Source organism: Oncorhynchus mykiss, chromosome 17, assembly GCF_013265735.2.
Source record: "Oncorhynchus mykiss isolate Arlee chromosome 17, USDA_OmykA_1.1, whole genome shotgun sequence".
NCBI lineage: Eukaryota > Metazoa > Chordata > Actinopteri > Salmoniformes > Salmonidae > Oncorhynchus > Oncorhynchus mykiss.
In genome coordinates this window covers 62,990,856-63,017,074 of record NC_048581.1, presented here as the reverse complement: position 1 = coordinate 63,017,074, position 26,219 = coordinate 62,990,856, and the positions used below count along the sequence as shown (strand labels likewise).

Genomic DNA, 26,219 nt, shown 5'->3' with positions numbered 1-26,219 from the left:
ATCATTGTTCGAGGGGGCGGGGGAGAGGAGCGCAAGACTGTCAGAGAGAAGAGGAAATCTAACAAGTGAGAGAACTGTTGCATTTCGGTAAAGACGTTTACCAGTAGATTTCAAGATTAAATCTACAAAATGTATCGTTAGAATATTTTAGAATATAAAAAGGACGTGAAAAGTTAATTAGTTAAGTCACTGTCTATTAGTTAAGTCACTGTCTATTTGCCTCGGGTGTTGATGGCCGGGTGATCTGTTACGCACTGACTGAAGAAAAAAAAACGATTGGCGCACGACGGCTCATTGTAGCAGGCTAGCCTTTAATCAGAGTGAATAGTTTGTGGTTTACGACAACATTTTTGGTCAAATTAGAAAAAAACGGAAAGTGGACTTGCTGTTAGTTTTCGACTTCGTCGGACTACTCTATAGCTTGACATCTCACCAAGGCGAAGGTGAGGAGGATGAGCTGTCCTCACAGATTTCTCGACCACGTTGAAAGTCTGACTGCACTTGGCTGAGAAAATCACCATACCACGTCGTATCGCAGATTATCGACACTTCTATTGAGCAGCGAGGAGGAAAAGGTGAGCAACGATTTATGTATATATTTTTACAAACGTTTTACAGATTTGTTTTAAATTAGCCTCTATATCGCTCATAGATATTTTTATTTTTAGGAACATAATACATGTAACTGGTCACATGAAATATCGAAATGTGTTTGAATGCTTAAATAAAGTTATGTTACTGATAATTCATTGACTATGTCCAAATCATTTACGAATCCAGTTTATTATGCAAAGCACCTTTTTGGTTTAAAATTATTATTAGGCCTGGCTATTATTATTTATTTGATTATTACTATTATTATTCCAAAGAACAAATAGTCTCACGTTTATCCACAAAGTAAATGTTCAATCTTGCACAAATGTAACCATTTAGGAATATGGTTTTAAATCATGTTACTTTACACTTCTTGCATTTTATTTTATTTTTTACATCAAATGTAGCTCAGTCCCAATAGGATAATTGAAACACTTTACTGCTTTGCAGTAATTGTGTTAGTGAGTTGATTTGTGATAGTGGTTAGGTATTATCTACCCTTCATTGTATCTGATCATAGATAACTATGGCATAACCATAGCCCATAGTGAAAAAATACTGTATTAATTTAGTCAGGTCAATCTCAAAATATATTTCCTTCCCCCAATAGAATGCTCCTGGCACAAGATGTCTGATTCGGAAGCAAACAGTGGAACCTGAGATATTCTCTGCTACGACTCAGCGCGCCACAAAAAAACAGAGGAACAAGTTTTCATGAGGAACAGAACATTTTCTCAACACTGTGTTTTGATAAATACTGACTTAAAAATATATATATATATATCTGAGAGGGGAATGTGTTAGTCTACCCATGAGGAAAACACACCCAGGATTAAGCGAATCTAAAATACATAGAGAAAGAGAAGCACAAGGAAAGAGGAAGGAAAAAATACCAGAGATTTAAACATTTTTTTTCATTCCCTTCCACTGATCCTTGGACCAGACAAGTGAGTGCCCTTCACTGAATGCCTTGGGTGAGATGGACTCCAGTGGGAATACTGGAGCAGCAGACCCCACCTGACAGCTCTCCAACTGAGAAATATAAGGACATTTCAACAGGAGATTCTGCTGACATTTTGTCTGAAAAATATTTATATTTTTAAAGAACCCTCTAGAACCATCTACAATCTACTATATTCCATCCCAGGGAAAACCCTTGTATTTATCCTTCCAAAGAACTGGATGTGTGACTTAGTCCGTTTCAACCCATGTATGCAACACGGAGAAGGTGTCCACACTCAACTGGCTGGTTTCACCTCTAGTCCTCCAAAGATAATAACATACTACTTTTGAAATCAGTGAGATCTTTACTGAAAATAGGGATGAAAAACGTGAATAAATATTGCTTTGCGGATGAAAAGTCCAATCTTCAAAAATAGATGTGAAGAAAAAGGTGTTGAGAAATCCAAAGATAAACCTAGTCATTTTTGTTATTATTTAATGGAAGGGAAAAACATGTTTCTCCTCCTGACATTTGACTTCAACAACTCCTGAGCTTTGTTGTTCCTTCAGTGTCCTATAGCATCTCCTTCCTTTCTTTACATTGAAATCTCCTGTATTTCCAGTCTCTCCTCATAACCCTCTTACCCTTTCACTCTCCCTCATTTACCCCTTCTTTCCCTTTATTTGACCTAACTACCTCACCACCTACTCACGGTGTAGAACCTCTCTGCCTCCTCCCCTTTCCCCCTCAGCGCCTCTCTCTCACCATCTTTCCCCTTAGTCCCGGTTATCCCAGAGTTCATTCTGGCCGGCACCACCGTTCCGGCCAAGGGGGAGGAGGACTTCCTTACGCTGGCCGCCACCCGGCTCAGCCGCAGGAAACGTGTCATCGGGGCAGGAGTGGGCGTGGCCATGGTGCTGGTGCTGCTGGTTGCCATCCCCTTATTGGTTCACACCACCAAAGGGGGCGCGTCTGGGGGCGGGAGCACCCATTATGAGATGCTCGGCAGCTGCAAGATGGTGTGCGACTCTTTCACCCCCCCACAGGGAAGCCACGAGCTGACTGCTGTCTCCCCCCAACCCCCAGACTTCACTGGGAGAAGGGGCAAATCTGGGTTTCGTGGGAGCCCTGGACCCCCAGGCCCCCCAGGCCCCAGAGGTCCCCCTGGAGAACCAGGCAAGCCAGGCCCCCCTGGGCCCGCCGGCCCTGGCCCAGGGGGCTACGTCCCCTCCTTCTACAGCCCCAAGATTGCCTTCTATGCAGGCCTCCGTAAACAGCATGAAGGGAGTGAAGTGTTGAGGTTTGACGATGTGGTGACCAATGTGGGGAACTACTATGAACCCAGTACTGGCAAGTTCACCTGCCCCCTGCCTGGCATCTACTTCTTCACCTACCATGTCCTGATGAGGGGCGGAGACGGCACCAGCATGTGGGCCGACCTGAAGAAGAATGGACAGGTGAGTCAGAGAGGAGTGTATTGTTGTGTGTGCGTGTGTATTTGGGGGAATTGGCTGCTCGTACCCGTGTCAGTTTCTCAATAAATGTCACTACAGTTTCCATTCAAAATGGAAGAAAAAAAAGAATTCTAGACAGATGAGCACTCAATTGTTCTTACACTAAAACAGTTCAAAAGTTCTATAATAGTATGAGAACCCCATCTGCCTATGCCTTCTTGAATCACTTCTTCTTCCATTATTCTCTAATGTGTTTCTCCTTGTCATAGGCCTCTCTGAAAAATAGAAAGGGTTATAATGGGTATATTGTTAAAGTTGTATGCATATGTGTCATCAGTCTCTGTCGGTAAAGCATGGTGCTTGTAATGAATGCCAAGAGTCGTGGGTTCGATTCCCGCTGGAGCTACCCATATGTCAAATGTATTCGCTCATGACTGTCAGTCACTTTGGATAAAAGTGTCATTATTATTAAAGGAAAGGTCTGATTATAGGCAATATTTAGAGATTTATCAACTTGTTTTCCTAACTAAATATCCAAATACCTTGAAAAAAAACTATTCTGGTAGGAAATTTAACCAGAGGACCTGCATTTTACACAGGTACACGCAGAGAGTATTGTTGTTCAAACATGAAGGCACGGGTAAGAACAGTGGAACTCTTACATATCCCAATCAACTTGAAAGTATGCTAGGCCTAAACGTCCTAAACCCTCAACAGTAACTATTTAGCTATTGCTATTCCAAATGAGGTGGGCCGAGTATTCTATTATTGGTAAGATGTTTGAAGGATGACTTAAGCAAAGCAATCAAGATTAAACATAAAAATGGGAAAGAAGGAATGTTGAAGTAGAGATTATTATGAGAATAAAATAACTCATTCAGCATTTGAATAAGAACAAGTAAGCCCTCACTTAATAGAAGATAAACAAGTTTTACGCTTTGTCAGGTTCCACCTCCTGATTTGGGCAGCAGGAGAGAAAGAGAGAGAATGCCGTGACAGCTAAGCGATCAAGAGGATAACGATCCTCCACATCTCTGTGGAGTGCCGCCAAAACGCAACAGCTGGCTACTGTCCTCTGAGGATCTCCGGCTTTAACATCAATAAATAAACAAGCACAAAAAAAAAAGCCCCAAAAAAGGCTTGAAAGTTGCCCATCTGGAGATGCATGACAAGCTTGAGGGATTAAACCCTGACTCGATGAGGTTCGATTTTGACATGTGTGGTGTGGAACAGAAGAACGACACAGAGGGCTTTACCAGAGAGGAATATAATTAGACTCATTGTTCCCAGCCAAGCCAAATCAGCCTGAGTGTTTGGATGAAACACTGGTGTTTGGTTTCTTTACACATCATTTACAGGCTGTATAGTCAGGCAGCGGTGTGTTACTGAGTCGACCGCGACCCTGATAGCTACTTCTTTTTCGTGAAAGACTGGTAGGCATGGACAACTTGAACTATCTGTCATAAAATCTCTGTAAAACTGTCTTCCATGGAAATGCTAGAGTTGAAGATTTCTTACCTTTAGTCTCAAGATTTCTTACACCTTGTCAACTAGTACAAACAACCAGATCTAAGTGTAAGGGATCTGACCTGTCTTCATCGGACAGTTTTCACTGGGTTGAATGTATACAAGTTCTAGAGAATTTGGCAGTACGTCCAACCTGACTGACAACCGCAGACCACATGTGACCACGCCAGCCCAGGACCTCCACTTCTTCACCTGCGGGATTGTCTGAGGGGGTGCTGAGGAGTATTTCTGTCTGTAATAAAGCCCTTTTGTGGGGAAAAACTGATTCTTATTGGCTGGGTCTGACTCCCCAGTGGGTTGACCTGGCTCCCAAGTGGGTGGGCCTATGCCCCTCCCAGGTTCACCCATGGCTGCGCCCTTGCCCAGTTATGTAAAATCCATAGATTAGGGCCTAATTTATTTATTTTAATTGACTGATTTCCTCATATGAACTGTATCTCAGTAAAATCGTTGAAATTGTTGCATGTTGCATTTATATTTGTGTTCAGTATTAATGTTACCTACCCAATTGGTGGTGGAATGGATGAGTTCAGGTCAGGCACATACAGTATTTAAACATTTTATTAGTTACCATTCATTTCACAAGTTTTGCAAATAAAAATGTCTATAATGTTTTCTCCTCGGATCCTGTACCAACTTGGCACTTCTCCCAGCTTCCCCAATGCACCCGTAACACGGGGTATTTATTTGAGCAGGTCTATTAAGAGGTAGACTCCGCACTGCCTCCCCAGTCATCAATTTGACAGTGGGTGTATAAAGTACACAGTAAAGAAGACAGGAAAATGCCAGGCATAATTGGCAGACCTGGTTTGTCGTGTGCCGTCACTGAAATTGTCATTCCTGTCCTGTCCCGCTGTTAAATCATTCATGGCCTTTAGATTAGAACCTCTCCCATCCACCTGTGCGTCCCTTCTCACACACACACCTCACACACACACAAGTGCCCCCCCCCCCCCCCCCCTCCCTCTGGTCTCTTCTGGCTTGTCTATTGGCTTGCCCATTAATTATTTTTTCCATCAACTGAATTATTTAACCTAATTCAGTGCCCATCCCCCCCTTCAGAGGCCCACTCCACTTTGTGGTCCCACTTTGCAGTGAATAGACAAGTGCTCTCGTAGGGGAGCTAACCGATGGGGTCAATTAGAAAACACAACCCTGGGAGAACATCGTATAGCCAAAGCTAGAGACCAACGGTTGAATATCAAAGTTACAGCAAGGAGTACCAATATCAATGTCAATGTTTGGTAGTTGCATTGTGTAGGCATACTGTTTGGATTCTGTCAGAAATTGAAAATTGTGATGTGTCCATTGTGATGTTCCATTTAAGTTGTTGTACCTGTCCTTCTGAGTTTCCTAGTCAAACTGTAGTTGTATGTAATAATTATGTAATAATAATAATGATAACTTTATTTGTATAGCGCTTTTCAATACACGTAAAAGTGCTTCATATCATAAAATAATAAAAGAAAAGTACTAACAAAGCAACAGACCAGAGGATAGAGAATGAAAAAAGATAGCTAAATAAAATCATACATTAAAAGCATCTCTGACAGACCATTCCAAAGTCTAGGGACCCTAATGGAAAATGCCTGGTCTTTCGTTTTCAAACTAGACTTTGGAATGATCAAAAGTGCCCTGCCCAGAGGATCTCAGGCTGCGTCCTTGCTCATAGGGAGATAAAATATCTGAGATAGACGATGGGGCTAAACCAAGCCAAGCCTTAAACGTTTTAAATCTATTCTAACAGTGACTGGTAGCCAGTGTAGAGAAGCTACAATAGGTATGATATGGATACATTTCCTGGTTCCTGGTGCAGAGTTTTAAACTACCTGTAGACGATGGAGTGATTTCTGGCTGAGACGTATACAAAGAGTGACAGTAATTTAGGCGTGAGGAAATAAAAGCATATATAACTTTCTCCAGATCAGTGACTCAAATAAAATACTTGACTTTAGCTTTATTTCTTGGATGATAAAAGCAGGACTGGACAACATTCTTTACATGCAGTTTGAGGTTTAGTCAGGGTCAAAGAAGACCGTAGACTTTACTTTTGTGGACAAATGACCAAGGTTATTTACAATCTAGGTTCTAGCAAGGTGGGGGCCAAATAAAACAACCTCAGATTTCTTATCATTGAGCTGGAGAAAATTGTCAGACATCCAACATTTGATGCCAGCAAGACACTTGTGGAGGATAGCCACACTAGCCTGGCCACTGGGTCTGATTGGTAAATAAAGCTGTGTGTCATCTGCAGAGCAGTGAAACTGAATGTTATGATGTCACTAAGGGGAAGCATGTGCAGGGCAAAAAAAGGATGTACGTGTGATTTACATTGACTATAACTCAAAGGGCAGATCTAGGTGTCAACGCCACCCCCAGCTGTGGCGTTGACACAGAGACACGGTTTATCCACGGTAAATCAAAGGAAGGTGGGATTACGACACAACTGGGGGTAGGTAAACGGGAGGCAGGCTGCAGACAAGTGGGGAGACAGAGAGATCAAGGGAGGAGAGAACGATGGATGGATAAACAAAGGAGAGCGGACATACGGGATGAGAGACACACTGCTACAGCGAGGCCAACATGAGAGCCCTGGATCAGATCAACATAAAGAAGACAGATGAGGAGGGATGAGATGAAAAGAGGAGGAGCGATGTCGTGAAAGAGAGGGCCAGTGTAAAGTCAGAAAAGTGGAAGAAATTCAAATGATTAAAGACCTTGACAGTCGTAAATCTCCGAATATCTGATATTGCTAGATGGATGATGAATCCTTCACGTGTGCTCCTTGACATATTTTCCAGTGTGTCCAGTGTACCTATTAGACATCTATGGAAGGAAGTTATATTATGTCTGATCACAGCTCACAACTGACAAGCCTGCATACCCTAGTGAGCTGTCAGATCTCCTCTCTCCATGTTGCTTGAGCCACCAACAGATTTTTGTTAAAGTAAGTGACCTTTCCCATGGATCTATAATTTACAACCAATATAGATTTTGCCCTTTGCGATGATGAGCTGGGAGTGGGATTATCATTAATATTTATAGCCGGTATGGAATGCATGGATTGGTCATTTTGGGAGTGTCTAGGCCTGGCCTGTCCCATGTTGGTCCCATATTTCTTCTATAGTTTATGATGAGTCCAGTACAGTGTTTAAAGAGCTGCTGCTAAACCATTTAGACCCAACATGACTGTAGCATTGTGCCGCCTGTGACACTGTGTCCCCATTACAGGACTGTGGCATTTGGTTTGATTTGACCTATTGGAGAAAGAGACCTGGAGACAGACTGAGCACTAATTAAGCCCAACACAACATTGGAACCGCGGCCCGCTTCCCACTTCGCACGGCTCAACCCTTTGCACACCTCACAGAGGACATAGGCTACTGGAGAGCTAGAGGGAGTATTTTTCCATTCAGTTAAACTTTAGGCTATACATATCAGTGTAGTTATACCATTCTGATCCAAAACATAGTCATGTTCACTTCAGAAGGGATCCGGTTCAACATCAACTTAATTAGCTCATTAATTAATGATGCTAGTAGCTAATTTTTGGACAACTGTGTGAAGCGCTAGATCTCATTTAGTGGGCCTGAAGTATCCGCTGTCAGGATTAGCGGCTACTAATTACCATCGGTTTCAGTGGAGGTGTTAGTTTAGTACAGCCTTCCAGATGCCGTCTGCTACACAGGACTTAATGACTACATTTGTTTTGATGTTCCCTTACTTGTCATCCGGAGCTTGTAGAACATACACGTGGTTTGAAACTGCAACAGCAAAGCTTTGGTATAAGTGTATATTCACAACACTTCCTTGGAAATGACATCGCTGCGTTTTATGTTAGGGCACATTTTCCATGCAATGGTTCTTGTCATTAATTTGACTTATGAAAAAAGGTATGTGTTTTTGCACTTGTCCCCCTTGGGGTTTGAACCAACAATCCCTGCATTGCAAGCACCATGCGCTACCAACTGAGCCGCACAGGAGGACACTCATGAGTCCGTACACCACAAATGCATTTTTGCTGTGTGTTTCTTTCTCCTTCCCTCACGCACTCACTCACACACACTTGTACGCTCGCACACACACTCACACACACACACACACACACACACACACACACACACACACACACACACACACACACACACACACACACACACACACACACACACACACACACACACACACACACACACACACACACACACACACACACACACACACACACACACACACACACACTATATGTCCATGCATTTCTCTAATCATCACTGGCCTTTATACAGTGCAGACTAATAGGCCTCCCTTCTCTTCCTTTTCCGGTCTTTTGTCTTGTCTTTGTTTTCCTTCTCATTTTGCCTCACACTTCAATAGTTCATCCCAAAGGTTGGGTTTTCTCATTGAGGAGTGTTCAAATGTCAGGATGGGTTTGATAAAGACCATTTTCTTGGTACTGGAGGATATAGAGCATTTAGCCCATAGAGATCATGAACGTGTATATGACGTTGGAAGCATAACATTTGCCAGATTAGAGAATGAAGGCTAAAAGTATGGCATTAACCCATGACTCATGGTATTATATAATGAGGGAACTAAAGGTAGCCAATGAAGAATATCTCCCCACCATGACAGCTTGATCCCTTTATGGCAGTGGTGTGTCTTTGGATTGGCTGAACATGTGAAGTAAATGTTTAATCAGTCACGTGATGTTTGCAAGACCCAACCACACTTTTATTTATTTTATTTTATTTCACCTTTATTTAACCAGGTAGGCTAACAAACATACAGTCAATAATACAATAGAAAAGGTCTATATACAGTGTGTGCAAATGAGGTAGGATTAGGGAGGTAAGGCAATAAATAGGCCATAGTGGCGAAATAACTACAATAAAGCAATTAAACACTGGAGTGATAGATGTGCAGAAGATGAGTGTGCAAGTAGAGATACTGGGGTGCAAAGGAGCAAAATAAATAACAGTATGGGGGATGAGGTAGTTGGATGGGCTATTTACAGATGGGCTATGTACACACACATAGATAGCATTGTAATCAGATGATATGTAGGAGAAAACACTGGTTAGCAAGGTCCAAGGAAATGTATGTGCGTGTGCCTGTGTGTGCGCATGCCTATTTGTGTGCATGCATGCTTGTGTCTGCCTTCCTGTGTGCATACTTGTGCATCTACCTGCCAGCATACGTGTTTGTATTGGTAAATATCGCAAGGATCCCAATATTCATCATGTCCAAATTGTCAATAGAGGGTAGCAAATTACCTGTGACTGACTGTCACTTAACTTAATGTCATTGCTCAATCTATCGCTGCTTTATAGTTGATGCTCTGCAGGTAGAGTCATCTGTAGCTGAAACCCCTTTATATCCAATTGAACAGTCTCCACCATTGGTACGTCCCAGCCCAGAGCCAATTAGGGACTTTCTAATCAACGTCTTCACCTTAGGTCCAGAGTGTCATAGCAATATATTAGCATTTAGCATGCCAATTAGGGGTCAGACCCACATGGTTGCTAAAGGGATTCCACAACCACCACCCTAATGGTAACAGAGCACACCTTAACGCTGACCAGAGAGAGAGAGAGAGGGAGACAGACAGACAGACAGACAGAGTGCCATAGCATTGCATAAACTGGATATTTCCATCAGTTCTCCCCCCTCCTCGACCCCTGCCTCTCTGCCCATAGTGGTCCCACAGGTGAGTTTAAGAGACCCCTCTCAATCTTCTCGCTCCGCTCTGAGAGGTCTGTACATCACGGTGAATGAATCCTGTCAGTTTTATTACCAGAGGAGCAGGGCACCACTGAAAAACACCAAAATAACAGAGACTATGCAGACCCCCACCTCCCCAGTCTCATTCTTGCCCCCCTGAAATCGGCTCGCTTGATCAGTTTGTTACCCAATGGGCTCCCTCCCTCCACATACTCCAGCCCCCCTCCAGTTTGGCTCCCCTTACCCGTCTTGTGCTTGGACTGTTAAAGTGGCACGCAGCTGCTCCCTCCTGTGGTCTCGTTCTAAATCTCTCTCACTTACCCTCGTTTTCACCAACCCTCTCCTCTCTTTTCTCTTTACCCCATTCCCTTTTCCCCTGTACTCTCCCAGCTCTCCTTCTCTGCCTTCTGCTCTCCACGGACTCTCTGTCTCCACCTCCCTCTCTCCTCTCTGTGTCTTTAGCTCCTTCCCTTTGTCCATCTCTCTCTATCTCTCTCCCTCTCCTATTTAATGGTGCCCCAATAATGAAAAGTGGAGGCAGTGTTATCCTCCCTGTTGTCCCGCGGGCCCCCGCTCTCCCCAGCAGCAGCTCAAGTCGGCACGGCATTTGGCCAACAGACAGGAATTCACTCCCTTGTCGATATCAATCTCCACTGCAGTTGACAATAATCCCGATTTTCCTTTCTCTCTTTCACACTCCCACTGCTCCCCCTCCTCTCCTCTTAGAGAAAACAAGGTTTCATTTTGATAGTTACTGGGTGACAGCCCAAACTGAGATTCACTGCTCTGGTTCTCTAATCAGACTGCTCCTGTTCCCTTTGTGTAAATTCTGGTACTGTTACATTTATGGTGGTAGTATTTACAATATGCTCTGTAATTGGTATGCTGTATTTATTTATACAAATAATTATTTTCTCATTGCTGTTTGACCATGCACTTACTTTAGAGTTGAGGGTAACATCACAAATAAGACCCTACATACAAATGCACCTTTGCATGATTCACTATTTCTTCTAAAATAAATTGAAATTGAAAGACTTTCGTGTTCACAAGAGTATTTGTTTGATTTAGAACTGCGCAGGACCAATAAATAAAATATAAACTGAAATGTATATTTTTTTACTTCAAAGAAATGGCCAGGACTAAATTATTCAAAATTCTAAATTGGTTGGAGGGAATCATTTTAATTTAATGTCTTGTGTATCTCACCTGTGGTAAGTCGCAGGTGCCTACAGGGTAAAAGTAGTCATTTTAACCAGTTTTGAAAGGAAAAAACAGAACATTCCGCTCCATTGCAGTGAAAAGTTGAAATATATTTGACTTCATCAGTACATGTATTCTCATTTTCATACATTGGTTTCACCAACATGGTTTTTAAATGTTACACCATGACGCTTCATTGTTGGGCAGAATTGCTGTTGAGCCACTAGGTTACATTAGGAAGTACAATACAACTATACATCAATCATAAACATTACACATGAAATGTCAGCGACTGAATATATTTTCTGCTGTCTGAGCCTGAAGTAATGTGAAGTAATGTCCCCTATGGCTCTGTGCCAGAAGTCATAAATAACCAGGCCTCCTTATCGCTAGCAAATATAATTAGCTGAATGCCAAAGGGTCATTGTAGGGAGGAGGGGTACACACCAGCACTGTCACAGCCCTTGTTATGACCCTTTGAAGGGATACTTTGGTATGTTGGACTTGGGAGTTAGACCAACTCATGTATACCATTTTGATGTCTCTGCATGCAGTTTGAAGGAGGTTGAAGGTGGCATATTGGTAGCTTTGGGATATTCAAATAGACAGAACGCTCATGCCATTTGACCTTGAATTCAAAACTGGGCAGTGTCATACGTTAAGTAAAAGCTGGCTCGATAAGATGTTTTACTATTTCATATTTCTTATGAAAAAGATTCTCAGAAACCCTTTATATGTTGTTATTTTTTGTTGTTGCCATTATCGGCCAATACTAATATGGCGATATATCGTCTGATACTATTAATGATATCGCCTGATACTTATTAGACTATATATCGTATTATACCAACATGACCAACAATCATGACATCCCTACTGACTAGCTTTGGTTCGTAGTTGTATTGCTACCACAGTTCTACACAAATGTCCCACCTGTGAACCAGGAATGACCAAGTGCTACCAAGAGAGAATGACAGAAGGATGTGGCAAGGCCCATACCAAACTATAATACTAACCTTAACCCTAAACCACAACAACCCAGTGTAGATTAACATAAGCCGCCTAGCTATACATCTATGGAAAAAGGTTCTCCTGGAAAGGTTCTCCTCCTTGCCCGCATCTCAAAACACAACTCAGAGAATGTCAGGGGATTAATGCCACTCAACCATGTAGACAGATGTGGGGATTGACAGCAAGTCAGCCTCTCCGTTCTCAATTTTGTTTTACACAAAACCACATCACAGATCCTCCTCACGGGAGTCATTCATTTCTCTCAGAGAACAGGAAGTCTATAGAAGATGGCAAAAGATCTTTAAAAGATGCAATTCCTTTATGTGTCTCCAGTCTACCTGAGATACATTAAAAAAAATAGACTACTAAAGAAAATACTACTAGTCCAGCAGCTTTTATAGACAACAGTGTGTGTAGCCAGGCATGGATTTTTATTCTGACCTCCCGCCACTGTTTCAGGAGACCATCTGACCGCAGTAGCCTATTCTGTGGCCCCATTTATTGTGATTGTATGGAGTTATTGAGGAGTGGGAGCCATTAAGGAGGGAGCTGCCATGGCTGTTCGACTACCAATTACCGAGCCCTGTAGCCTCTGGAGTTTGGGGGGGGGGGGGGGGTTGTTGGAGGGGGTCCCGGGAGACCTGGCACAGCAGCGCGCCGTTAATCAATCCAATTTAGACCGGACAGGGACACGCTTAGCCGCCGCTCCCGCCAACACTGCCATGGCAGGGGAAGAATCCGCAAGCGTGACCTGCATCTCATTCTGGGGAAAGGACAAAAAAAGATGGATAGATGGGTCCAGAATGAAGAGATAGTGAGGGGCTGCGGACGGAGGGAGGATGATGGAGGGGGTGTTAGGCGGAGAGGGAGAGACAGAACAATTAATGGAGTGATGTGAGTTGAATTAAAAACAACAAAGGGAACGGATCGATTCATGTGAGTCTTTGGGAAGAAGAAAAAAGGCCCATGCAACAAGCTGTACATGGAAAGAGATATTCTGGCCTTTAAGAATATGGGAAAATTTCCTGAGTAGCCTAATCAGTTAAATTGATGATATGTGCAAAAAAAAAAAATGTTATTGCCAACCAGGTTGTGGAGAAATGGTTAGTTTCATTTGATATGTCTAACCGATCATAGGGGACAGGGACTAGGTGACAGGTTGAGATGATGGAACATATCCTCAGCCAGGCCTAGGTCCTGGGAGAGAGACAAGGATGGAGTGAGGGTATCAGATTTGCATTAATTAATATAGATGCGCTAGTGTGTTTAATTTTTCCACGATTAAATGGATCCCATGCTTGAGCAGTTGGCTATTTATCTGGTGATGTTACTATTCATTATATGCAGCTTTAGTAATTAGGGCTACAAACAGACAATTAAGAAATGGCACAACTTAAGATGTAGTGCAACTCATTATAGGCCATTTGTGTACACAAAATGTGTATACCATGAGCAGTGTCTTTTCCTATGTTTTACCATGTATAATGAATATACTTGTATAATTGTTTGAGGCATACATATAAATGCATGACTGGTGAGAGTTTGTAAAATACTTCATTATTAAATAGGAAAGCAAAGATCAGTTAAAACCATGTTCTAATCACATTAAGCTGGTTTCTATATTATGACTATGAGGAACATTGAGATTGATGCTCTGTTGAAGCATGTCTACCCTGACCCCAACTAAACCATCTAGGAGGCGCTCTCTATCATTCTTCCACTGCAATAGGTGCTGGACATCCCGATAAATCGATAGTGTGAGGTTGTGTTCTCAATGAAGGCTCTGGGTCAAAGGTCAATACACAGCTCTTCTATTTAGAGCAATACATTGGACAGGAAGGCCTCTGTACCGATGACATTATACAAAGACCCCAGAGTGAAGGAGGAAAAAACTGAGAGAAAAGAGAATGAGAGAGAGAAAAGAGAATGAGATGAGAAATGTGAGGAAAGAGAGAGAGGGATGGAGAGATAAAAGATGGATAGAGGGAAGATTGGAGGAGGGAAGCTGAGAAAAAGAGAGAGGTAAAAACAAGAAATAGAGACAGAGGGGAAATACCCATATTCCTTGTTTTGGGCCATTAGTAGTGAATATTTATGATTTACAGTATGTGTATGTGTGTTGGGGAGATAGTCTTGGAGGGGTAGTTGTAAATTAACACATAGGGATGAGCCATAATCCGCCCATATTCCCCCGTGTCCTTCTCATCCCAGTAATGAACATTTAGATGACCATGACGACCAAGGCTCAACCTCAGGCCATGATTACATTACAGACATGAGGCTAATGTACCACAGAGAGGAAAATTAGAGTGGTTGCTCAGTGGAAGAGATGGGTCCGGGCCAGTGGGCAAGGTTGTCTGTGGTGGGGTGGTGTATGAGGAAGCAGGGACAACAGGAAGGGTTACACGGGGGCGTGGGAGTGCAAGAGTCTCCATGTTGACATTTTAGTCATTTAGCAGACACTCTTATCCAGAGTGACTTACAGTTTGTGCATTCATCGCTCTAGGTGAGACAACCACATATCACAGTCATAGTAAGTACATTTTTCCTCAATAAGGAAATTATCAGCAAAGTCAGTGCTCGTAGGAGAAGATGAGTGCAAGGAAATGGGTGTGGGATGGGATAAGACTGAGATGTCTTATTTAAGATACTCTTTGAAGATGTAGGGTTTCAGATGGTTTTGGAAGAGGGGCAGGTACTCAGCTGTCCTAGCATCACGAGGAAGCTGGTTCCAAACATAGAATAAGGAATTAGAATACTAGAATGGACATGAACTTTCTTGTAATGGGATAAAGTTCAGCCCTTTTGATAGGTGAGTTGGTCAAACATTGTTTGCCAGTACTGTATTAATGAATTTGAAGTATTTATCTGCACTGTGTATTTGTTAGCTAACTAGCCAGACAGTTTAAGAGGATATTTCAAATTAACCGCCAATATGCCAGCATTCCAATCAAACAATGCAGTGAATCCACAGCCATACACTGACTGAATTCAGTTAATGATAGGACTTAGACAAGTTGTAAATGCAACAAGTACTGACATTTTCCAAGAAAAACAATTTATACATTCTGTTTATATATATATTTTAGAGGCTATTTACACAGAAACGTATATATAAACTGTATTTATAATTATATGACAATATAATAATTATATTACACAATCTCTGATATATCGCATGCCTTACTTTTATTTTATTACATAAGTAAAATGCCCCATTCTGGAACTTTGAAGGTTCATCCCACATAACAAATACCACAGTGCCCCTGCTGTGAAGAACTGAAAACTGCTGTTCACAAATGCTCTCCATCCAACCTCACTGAGCTCGAGCTGTTTTGCAAGGAGGAATGGGAAAAAATGTCAGTCTCTCGATGTGCAAAACTGATAGAGACATACCCCAAGCGACTTACAGCTGTAATCGCAGCAAAAGGTGGCACTACAATGTATTAACTTAAGGGGGCTGAATAATTTTGCACGCCCAATTTTTCAGTTTTTGATTTGTTAAAAAAGTTTGAAATATCCAATAAATGTCGTTCCACTTCCTGATTGTGTCCCACTTGTTGTTGATTCTTCACAAAAAAATACAGTTTTATATCTTTATGTTTGAAGCCTGAAATGTGGCAAAAGGTCGCAAAGTTCAAGGGGGCCGAATACTTTCGCAAGGCACTGTAAACTTCTTGTTAATCCAGCCACAGTGTCTGATTTCAAAAAGGCTTTACGGCGAAAGCATACCATGCAATTATGTTAGGTCAGCGCTTAGTCACAAAAAAACCTACAGCCATTTTCCAGCCAAAGAGAGGAGTCACAAAAAGCAGAAATAGAGATAAAATGAATCACTAACCTTTGATGATCTTCATCAGATGGCACTCAGAGGACTTCATGTTACACAATACATGTATGTTTTGTTCGATAAAGTTCATATTTATATCCAAAAATCTCAGTTTACATTGGCGCGTTATGTTCAGTAATGTTTTGCCTCCAAAACATCCGGTGAATTTGCAGAGAGCCACATCAATTTACAGAAATATTCATCATAAACATTGATGAAAGATACAAGTTTTATACATAGGATTAAAGATAAACTTATCCTTAATGCAACCGCTGTGTCAGATTTTTAAAAAGCTTTACGGCGAAAGCACACCATGCGATAATCTTAGTATAGCGCTCAGCCACCAAAACAAGCCATACAGATACCAGCCAAGTTGTGGAGTCAACAAAAGTCAGAAATAGCTTTATAAACAGTCACTTACCTTTGATGATCTTCATCGGAATGCACTCCCAGGAATCCCAGTTCCACAAAAAAATGTTAGTTTTGTTCGATAAAGTCCATCTCTATGTTCAAACACCTCCTTTTTGTTTGCGCATTTAGTTCACTAATCCCAATGCATAAAGAGCGGGCACTAAGTTCAGACGAAAAGTCAAAAAAGTTCCATTAAAGTTCGTAGAAACATGTCAAACGATGTATATAATCAATCTTTAGGATGTTTTTATCATAAATCTTCAATAATATTCCAACCGGACAATTCCGTTGTCAATAGAAAGGAAAGAGAACGACCGCGATCTCAAGGCCACGTGCGAGACACAACTAATGGCTTTCAGGCTGACCACTTGTTGAAACAGCTGATATTCGCTCCCCTTTCACAATAGAAGCCTGAAACAACTTTCTAAAGACTGTTGACATCTACTGGAAGCCTTAGGAAGTGCAATCTGACCCCATTTACATTGGATATTGGATAGGCAATCACTTGAAAAACTACAAACCTCAGATTTCCCACTTCCTGGTTGGATTTTTCTCAGGTTTTCGCCTGAGGAGGAGCAGGCAGCTCTACTCACAAGGCTGCCAGTACGTCTCCTCAGTCCGGTGAGACCTGTTCCGGCTCCATGTGATGATCCATGGCACGAAGCCTCCAGTGATGATCCATGGCACGAAGCCTCCAGTGATGATCCATAGCACGGAGCCTCCAGTGATGATCCATGGCCCGAAGCCTCCAGTGATGATCCATGGCATGAAGCCTCCAGTGATGATCCATGGCACGAAGCCTCCAGTGATGATCCATGGCACGAAGCCTCCAGTGATGATCCATGGCACGAAGCCTCCAGTGATGATCCATGGCACGAAGCCTCCAGTGATGATCCATGGCACGAAGCATCCAGTGATGATCCATGGCACGAAGCCTCCAGTGATGATCCATGGCACGGAGCCTCCAGTGATGATCCATGGCACGAAGCCTCCAGTGATGATCCGTGGCACGACGCCTCCAGTGATGATCCATGGCACGAAGCCTCCAGTGATGATCCGCAATCTGGAGCCTCCAGCGACGGTCCCCAGTCCGGAGCCTCCAGCAAGGGTCCCCAGTCCGGAGCTTCCAGCGACGATCTCCAGTCCGGAGCCTGCGGCGACGGTTCCCAGTCCGGAGCCTGCAGCGACGGTCCCCAGTCCGGAGCCTGCAGCGACGGTCCCCAGTCCGGAGCCTCCGGCGATGATCGGTTGTCAGGTTCTTCCGGCGAGGATCTGCAGCCCGGTTTCTCCAGGGAAGGTCCATGCACTAGGGCCGCCACCAAAGCGAAAGGATCTGTGGGCGGAGGGGGGTCTACGTCCCGCACCGGCGCCGCCGCCGTGAAGAGATGCCCACCCGGACCCTCCCCTTTAGAGTCAGGTTTTGCGGCCGGAGTCCGCACCTTTGGGGGGGCATAGAGAGGTTTTTGTTCTCTATTTTGGTTAGGCCAGGGTATGACTAGGGTGGGCATTCTAGTTTCTTTATTTCTATGTTTTCTATTTCTTCGTTTTTGGTCGAGTGTGGTTCCCAATCATAGGCAGCTGTCTATCGTACTTAGGCAGCCTTTTTCCCACCTGTGTTTTGTGGGTAGTTGTTTTCTGTATAGTTTATTTGCCTTACAGAACTGTTCGTCTTTCACGTTGTTATTTTGTTCGAGTGTTTTGATAAATAAAAATCATGAACACTTACCACACTGCGCTTTTGTCCATGCCTTCCGACGACAGGCGTAACAACTAAAGATGTCAAGGCTGCCTTTAGACAGGACCTGAACGCCAGATACCCCCCCTAGTGTACAGGACTACCTTCATAGATCTACAGCACTGGATCCAAGGTTCAAGTCCCTGTCTCACCTAGACCCTGCCCTACACCGGAGGACATACAGTGATCTCACCACTGACATTGAGGCCACTGAAGAGGTAAACAAATAAATGAAAGTGAATTACTTAAATAATAAATACACTACAGTCTAATCTAAGTCTATGCTATTGCTATTAGAATCATCATTTTTGATTAGACGTTTGTCAACACCATCAAAGAGGAGGCATCCTACAAGGCAGCAAGCGACATTGCAGTGGATGGTGATCCACTGGCATGGTGGAACGCAATGAGTGTAAATACCCTCACATTGCCATGATGGCAGTGTGCCTGGCACTTCAGTACCTAGTGAGAGGGTGTCCTCCACGGCAGGGGACATAGTGACTGTAAGAGGTCTTCCCTCTCCCCAGACAATGTAGACATCATATTTTTGAAAAATAAGTTATAAGCTCAGGTCTGCTTTGATTCTTTCTTTAAAAAAAACTTTGTATTGATGATGAAGACACAAGCTATTTTTACATTCACTATTGTTCAAAGGAAGAAGGTGTCATGCCTCATATTGCACTTCAATTTAACAATTGCGTATTGAATATTGTATTTAAAAATGTTATTTAAACATTGAAAAGTTCCTTGCTTTAAGTGTTCTTTAAGTAATAAATGGAAAGCAAAGTTTAATTTGTCTCCCTTCTTCTTTTTTTTTGCTGATCCGAAAAATGATCCAATCCGTGACTCCAAACCGTTTTGTGATCGGTTGCACCACTAGTATTTTCTTAAAACTGCATTGTTGGTTAAGGGCTTGTAAGTAAGCATTTCACTGTAAGGTCTACACCTGCTGTATTCGGCGCATGTGACAAATAAAATGTGATTTGATTTGATTTGATTTGAGTTTACTATAGAATACTACAGTACTTACTATATAATTATGTAGTAAACTGTAGTATACTGTAGGATACTATATGACACACTGTAGTAAACCTCAATTGTGTGTAGTACTTTGTATAGAATTTTGTAGTATACTATACTAAACACTACAGTATTAGCAACACACAAAAACACAAGTAAATACTACAGAATTGTCCACAAGAACCCAAAAACATTTCAACTATAGTAAATACTACAGTATTTAATTTGCATATACACTGTGCGTTCCCCTCCCGCATATCCCAATTTGTGCCACCCGTAAGTGAGAAACCTAAACCCAAGTATAGACAATATATTTTGTTCCCTACAGGTTATGGAAAATGTCATATTTTAGTATTTCTCCAGTAGGTATCCTCAAGGAGAAAGCCCCCCACTTCATTGTCAAAGATAATAATACACAAACACTTTAGTAAATACTACAGTAGTGTCCCCCAAAAAACACTACAGTAAATACTACAGTATACTACAGTTTGCACAAACTCGACAGTAAATTCTACAGTATACCATACTACAGTCCGCAAAACACTTCAGTAAATACTAGTCTGCAAAAACACTACAGTAATTACTATAGTATGTACTACTCTTTTTTTACTACAGTATTTATACTATAGTAAACTGTAAATACTACAGTAAAGTATGCAAAAACACTACAGTATTCCTACCATAGTATACACAATAGTATTTTTTCATGTGGGATGACATAGCCCCTCTAGTTATTTAATAGGATCTCTATGGTTCCACCATTGGGGTGCCAGGACAGAGAAGAGCTTTGACTGGACTGAGCAGGAGCTGACCTCCTGTAGGGATGGGACAGCCAAGAGACCAGAAATAGCACAACGGGGGGCTTGAGTTGGGATGTAGGGTTTGAGCATAGCCTGAAGTTGGGGATGGGCAGTTCCCCTTGCTGCTCAGTAGGCAAGCACCATGGTCTGGTAGTGGATGCGAGCTTCAACTGGAAGCCAGTGAAGTGTACGGAGGAGCGGGGTGACATGAGAGAACTTGGGAAGGTTGAACACCAGACGGGCTGCTACATTCTGTATAAGTTGCAGGTGTTTGATGGCACAAGTGGGGAGCCCAGACAACAAAGAGTTGCAATAGTCCAGACGGGAGATGACAAATGTCTGGATTAGGACATTTGCTGCTTCCTATGTGAAGAATTTACTCAACGGATATTGTAGAGCATAAACCTGTAGGAGTGAGTCACTTCTTTGAAGTTTGCAGAGAATGACATGGTGTTGTCCACGATCATGCCAAGGTTCTTTGTACTCTGGGAGGGTGACACCGTGGAGTTGTCGACAGTGATGGAGAGGTCTTGAGCGGGCAGGACTTCCCCGAGATGAAGAGCAGCTCTGTCTTGTCGAGGTTGAGCTTGGAGTGGTGGGCTGACATTCAAGCTAAGATATCTGCCAGACACACAGAGATGGATGTCGCCACCTGTGTGTCAGAAGGGAGAATGAGAAAAGTAGTTGAGCGTCATCTACATATGAATGATAGGAAAGACCATCAGAGGATATGCCGGACCTGAGTGACTTGGTGCATAGAGAAAAGAAGAAAGGGCCTAGAACCGAGACCTGGGGGACACCAGCAGAGCACCCTGCCAGGTAGGATGCCATCCAGGAGTGTGCAGAGCCTGAGACGCCCAGCCCTGACAGGGTGGAGAAGAGGATCTGATTGTTCACGGTGTCAAAGGCAGTGGATAGATCTAGGAGGATGAGAAGAGAAGAGAGTGAGTCAGCTTTGGCAGAGCAGAGAGCCTTCGTGACACAGAAGAGAGCAGTCTCAGTTGAGTGACCCGTCTTGAAGCCTGACTGGTTAGGGTCAGGAAGATCATTCTGAGAGAGATAACGAGAGAGTTGGTCAGAGACGCACGCTCAAGTGTTTGGAGAAAAAAAGAAGGGATACCGGTCTGTAGTTTTGACATCAGAGTGGTTGAATGTTGGTTTCTTGAGGAGGAGAGCGACTCTGGCCATCTTGAAGTCAGAGGGGACGGAACCAGTGGTTAGGGATGAGTTGATGAGGAAAGTGAGGAATGGGAAGTCTCCATTGATAGTCTAGAGAAGGGAAGAGAGGATGGGGTTGAGTGGGCAGGTTGCCGGGTGACTGGACATCAATAGTCACAGGATTAAAACTGGAGAATGAGTGGAGAAAGAGGTCAAGGCATATGGTAGTTCTGTGTGAGGAGTGGACTTTTTTTCAAAGTGGTTGACAAAGTCGTCAGAGAGGGAGTAGGGAGGGGGAGGAGGTGGAGGATTAAGGAAGGAGGAGAAGGTGGAAAGGAGTTTCCCAGGGTTGGAAGCAGAGGCTTGAAATTTAGAGTGATAGAATGTGGCTTTAGCAGTGGATACAGAAGAAAATAAGGTAGAGAGGAGGAAGTGGAAGGATGATAGGTCCGCCAGTGTTTAGTTTTCCTCCATTTTTGTCCAACAGTCACAGCCTTGTTCTGTGGGCATGCAGTGAGTCACTCATTCACAGAGCTGGACGGGAGGGTCAAGCCGACTGGCAGAAAAGGGAACAGTTAGAGTCAAAGGAGGGAGAGTAGGCTCGATGAGGCAAAGTTAGGAGAAAGGAGGGAGAAGGATTTAGCAGGAAGAGATGATAGGATAGATAAGGAGAGAATAGTGGGAGAGAAAGAGAATATTGTGATGGCACATGACCATCTGGGTAGGAGCTGAGCGGGTAAGGTTGGAGGAGAGAAGGAGAGAAAAAGAAACAAAGTAGTGATCAGAGATCTGAAGGGGGGGTTGCAGTGAGATCAGTAGGCGAACAGCTTCTACTAAAGAGGAGGTCAAGCGTATTGCCTGCCTTGTGAGTGGGAGGGGACTGAGAAAGTGTGATGTCAAAAGAGGCAAGGAGGGGAAAGAAAGCGGTGGAAAGAAATTAGATGAAGTCAGGAGTCAGGAGGTTGAAGTTTCCCAGTACAATGAGTGGTGAGCCATCATCGGAAAATTAGCTTAACTTATAAAGTGTCAAGCTCATTGAAGAACTCTCCAAGGGTACCTGGTGTGCGATAGATGACAACAATGCTAAGCTTGAGTGGACAAGTGACAGTGACAGCATGTAATTCAAGTGAAGAGATGGACAGATGAGAGAGGGGGAAAAGATAAAATCTACATTTAGGAAAAATGAGTAGCCCTGTGCCAACACCACAAGGACCAGATGCTCTAGGACTATGAGAGAACACATAGTGAGATGAGGAGAGAGCAGCTGGAGAAGCAGTGTTCTCTGGGGAAATCCATTTGGGGACTGAAGGGCGACATAGGCTGAGATATTACATTATATAGTACTGTATATGTATAAACACATCACAGCCAAATGAAGTAGGTCTTGTCTTTGGATTAAATACATGCAATTAGATTATGTGCTTTCCATGTCTGTATTATTTATCCACTTGTCTACTTAGTCACTTTCTCCAACCTACCACCCCACCCCACCCCACCCCACCCCCCTTCTCTGTCTCTTTCTCTCTCTTTGTCCCTCTCTGTCTCGCCATCTCTCTCTCTCTTTCTCTCTTTGTTCCTCTCTCTCTCTCAGGTGAGGGCCAGTGCCATAGCCCAGGATGCTGATCTGAACTATGACTATGCCTCCAACAGTGTCATCCTGCACCTGGACGTGGGGGACGAAGTGTGTGTGCAGCTCGATGGGGGCAAAGTCCACGGAGGAAACACCAACAAATACAGCACCTTCTCTGGCTTCCTCATCTACCCTGACTGATGGCATTCATGCGTTACACATACACACACAAACATACAGCCACACAAAACAAATAATCTCCCAGGCAAACATATACAGCACCTTCTTCAGGATTCTCATCCAACCTGATTCTCTAAACCTCTCTCTCTCTCTCTCTCTCTCTCTCTCTCTCTCTCTCTCTCTCTCTCTCTCTCTCTCTCTCTCTCTCTCTCTCTCTCTCTCTGTTGCTAAACACACACATTATTTAAAGAAACAGATGCAGTGGGAAAAGGAAAATGTATATTTGCTCTGTGTTTTTTATGTCTATAAAAGTTTGGATAGTGGCCAAAACATAACATTCCAAACCAAGTGCAGTTAGAAGGCATCTAATGTGCAAGTGTGTATATAGAAATGTTAATTTAATATAAACATCCATTCGTTTGTCGTGCTGCAGCACCCTTACTTCCCACGGCTATGGGTCCGCGGAGGTACTGCAGGGGGTCCGTTCGCCTGCAGGTCTAAAGAAAGTATATATTTTACATTTCTTTTTAAAATTTTTATTAATATTACTGTGTTGTGTAATTCTCATGATATCCCTGAATCACAGATATTTAAATTCAACTAGCATGTAAGTATGTGGTGATAAACAAGAATTATGTCAAGACAAAAAAATATATAATCTTGATATTGTGTATATTCTTAAAGTTACATACACTCCCCTCCAAATGTATGTGGACAGTGAAGGATTTTTTGTTAAATCCAGCATTTTAGATTTGAGATAGAATGTTGAGATAGAATGTTGAGATAGAATGTTGAGATAGAATGTTGAGATAGAATGTTGAGATAGAATGTTGTTTCATGCAAGGCGACAGTGCAGAACGCCACCTTTTATTTTAGGCTTATTTTCATACATATCCGTTTTACCGTTTAGAAATCAAAGCACTTTATGTATCAAAGCACTTTATTTATCCATTTGAATAAGTCATAAGTATTTGTACAAATTCACTTACTCTGTATTAAAGTAGTCAAACGCTATAAGTATTTGGTCCCATAATCCTTGCACACAACGACTACATCAAGCTTGTGACTCTAAAAACTTGTTGTATGCATTTGCGTTTGTGTGTGTGTGTGTGTTTTGGAGAGAGAAAATTGCCCAATAGGGACTAGATACAAAAAGTGTTCTCCTTTCTTAACGGTAAAAGAGATAGCCTATGCATGAAAATGCCCCCAAATAAAAGATGACATTCTGTACTGTTGCCTCATATGAATCATGTGTTCTCAAATCCAAAATGCTGGAGTATAGAGCCAAAAAAACAGCTTCACTGTCCAAATACATACGTATGGAGTGGAGTGTGTATATTCACTTCTGATGTACACACATCTGTGTATATGATCAGGTATGTGGAAGCATACATGACTCGCATGCATTACATGCACACACACACACACACACACACAGAAATGCACACACACACACAGTGATTAATTGACTTCCCCTATCTAGTGTTGCATTGACAGGAGCTGACCATTTCGACCACCAGTGTGGAATTGAGTAAAATGGTCTCAGAATGCAGACTGTAAATCGAACACTTCGAGCTTGGCTGCGGGGCCTCCCGCCTCCCTTCTTCGCTCCGAGATGGATTTCCAATACGGCTGAAGACACAAAACGAGAAAAGTCATGAATATATTGATCGGAGCTGATAATACACGCAACATCACGAACATCATCCAGTATGGTGTGTGTGTGTGTGTGTGTGTGTAAAGATAAGTATCATGTTGTTGTTAGTTTTACCCACATGGCCCCTGGCTACAGCTATGGGGGGGTCCCCAACACACAGGATATAAATGATGAGGCTTATGGCAGACAGATACACTATTATTCCAGACCTTATGGTGGATGATAGAACATCATCATGTTCCACTAATGATCCCAGACATCCTGTGTAAAAACCCTCAACTGTTGGCAGGACTACTATAGGATTACTATTCCTATATTCACTTTACATTCAATTGATAACTTAGCAATTTAAAATGGGTGTCAAATGCATACACAGAGATGGAGCTTTAGATCATACTGGTTATTTGTATATAGATGAGTCTTCTTTTCTTCAAAGGTAAAGCAGACGGTTTGTTTACAGGGTGGATATGGACATTGAGGATTCATCTTGTACAGAACAAGTAGTGTCTTCAATGGAAATCTTTGTGTGTTTTATTGAATGTACCATACATTGCTAATTGTAAATTCAATCCAAATATGCAGGTTCAGGTTGATGCTGTCGGTCAAAGATGTTATGCAAACACTTGACACAGTGGCAACGAGAATCTATAATGTTTCACTTGTGTTATCGATCAAAATGGATTTCATGGCGATTTCCGTGTGGCGACATTATTATCTTGTCATACCATAACAAAATACAACCATCTTTACATCGATGTAAATGCCCTGCCTAGACAATACCATGAAAAACACGCATCTGTTGTTATAGCATCATACATGTATCTAATGTAAGTAGTTGTATATGTTACAGGACTTCAGAGGACGGCTCTATTGTAACAAGTAGTTGTATTAGGAAAACCACAGAATAAACCATTGCTGCTGCAGGGATGATACTGCTACTCCATGTGTGTGCATTAATGTTACAACACTGTATACCGGTGTGTGTCGAGTCTCAGGTCCAACTACAGGACAGAGCTTTGGGCTTGATCTAGAGACAGAACACTGGTTATTATCAAACTGCATCAGTCAGATGAAAACATTATTCCTGTATTATACCTTTAATGGACAGTATTGCAACAACCATCTACCATCTCATTTACACCAAAGTAATGTACAGATTAGTTTGTGTGTGAGTGTACATGATCTCTCTCTGTGTCATGCTGCATTCTGCTGTGTTCCCTGGCACTAAACAATGTTAAATAACTTACTGTTGAAAAAGAAACCTGATTCTTGTTTTTGAACAGTATGAATTGATTGTTGTCACTGTACCTTGCAAGCTGAGCTGTGTGTGTATATTTTATGTATAATACTAAAAACTCAGCCCTAAGACTATATATAAGACCTCCAATAAACCAATGTGAAGACGC

The 26,219-nt window shown here is 42.6% G+C and overlaps 1 protein-coding gene across 2 annotated transcripts; it reads left to right on the top strand.

The window, feature by feature from the left end:
• Nucleotides 1-26,219, top strand: LOC110494331 (complement C1q-like protein 4). 2 transcript variants are annotated; one of them, XM_036950416.1, is made up of 3 exons: nt 1-575; nt 2,257-2,994; nt 22,998-26,219. In XM_036950416.1, the coding sequence occupies exons 2-3, from the start codon at nt 2,449-2,451 to the stop codon at nt 23,175-23,177; spliced, it is 726 nt and encodes a 241-aa protein (XP_036806311.1). In that variant the 5' UTR covers nt 1-575; nt 2,257-2,448; the 3' UTR covers nt 23,178-26,219. The 2 variants fall into 2 exon arrangements, with proteins under 2 accessions (XP_036806311.1, XP_021424971.1); XM_021569296.2 differs by having other exon boundaries at nt 1,205-2,994.

What these genes read in the sequence shown, in the direction of transcription:
- LOC110494331 (XM_036950416.1), top strand. Translation starts at nt 2,449, where the DNA reads ATGGTGCTGGTGCTGCTGGTTGCCATCCCCTTATTGGTTCACACCACC. An exon ending in ACCTGAAGAAGAATGGACAG is followed by an intron (nt 2,995 to 22,997) that starts GTGAGTCAGAGA and finishes TCTCTCTCTCAG; the next exon opens with GTGAGGGCCAGTGCCATAGC.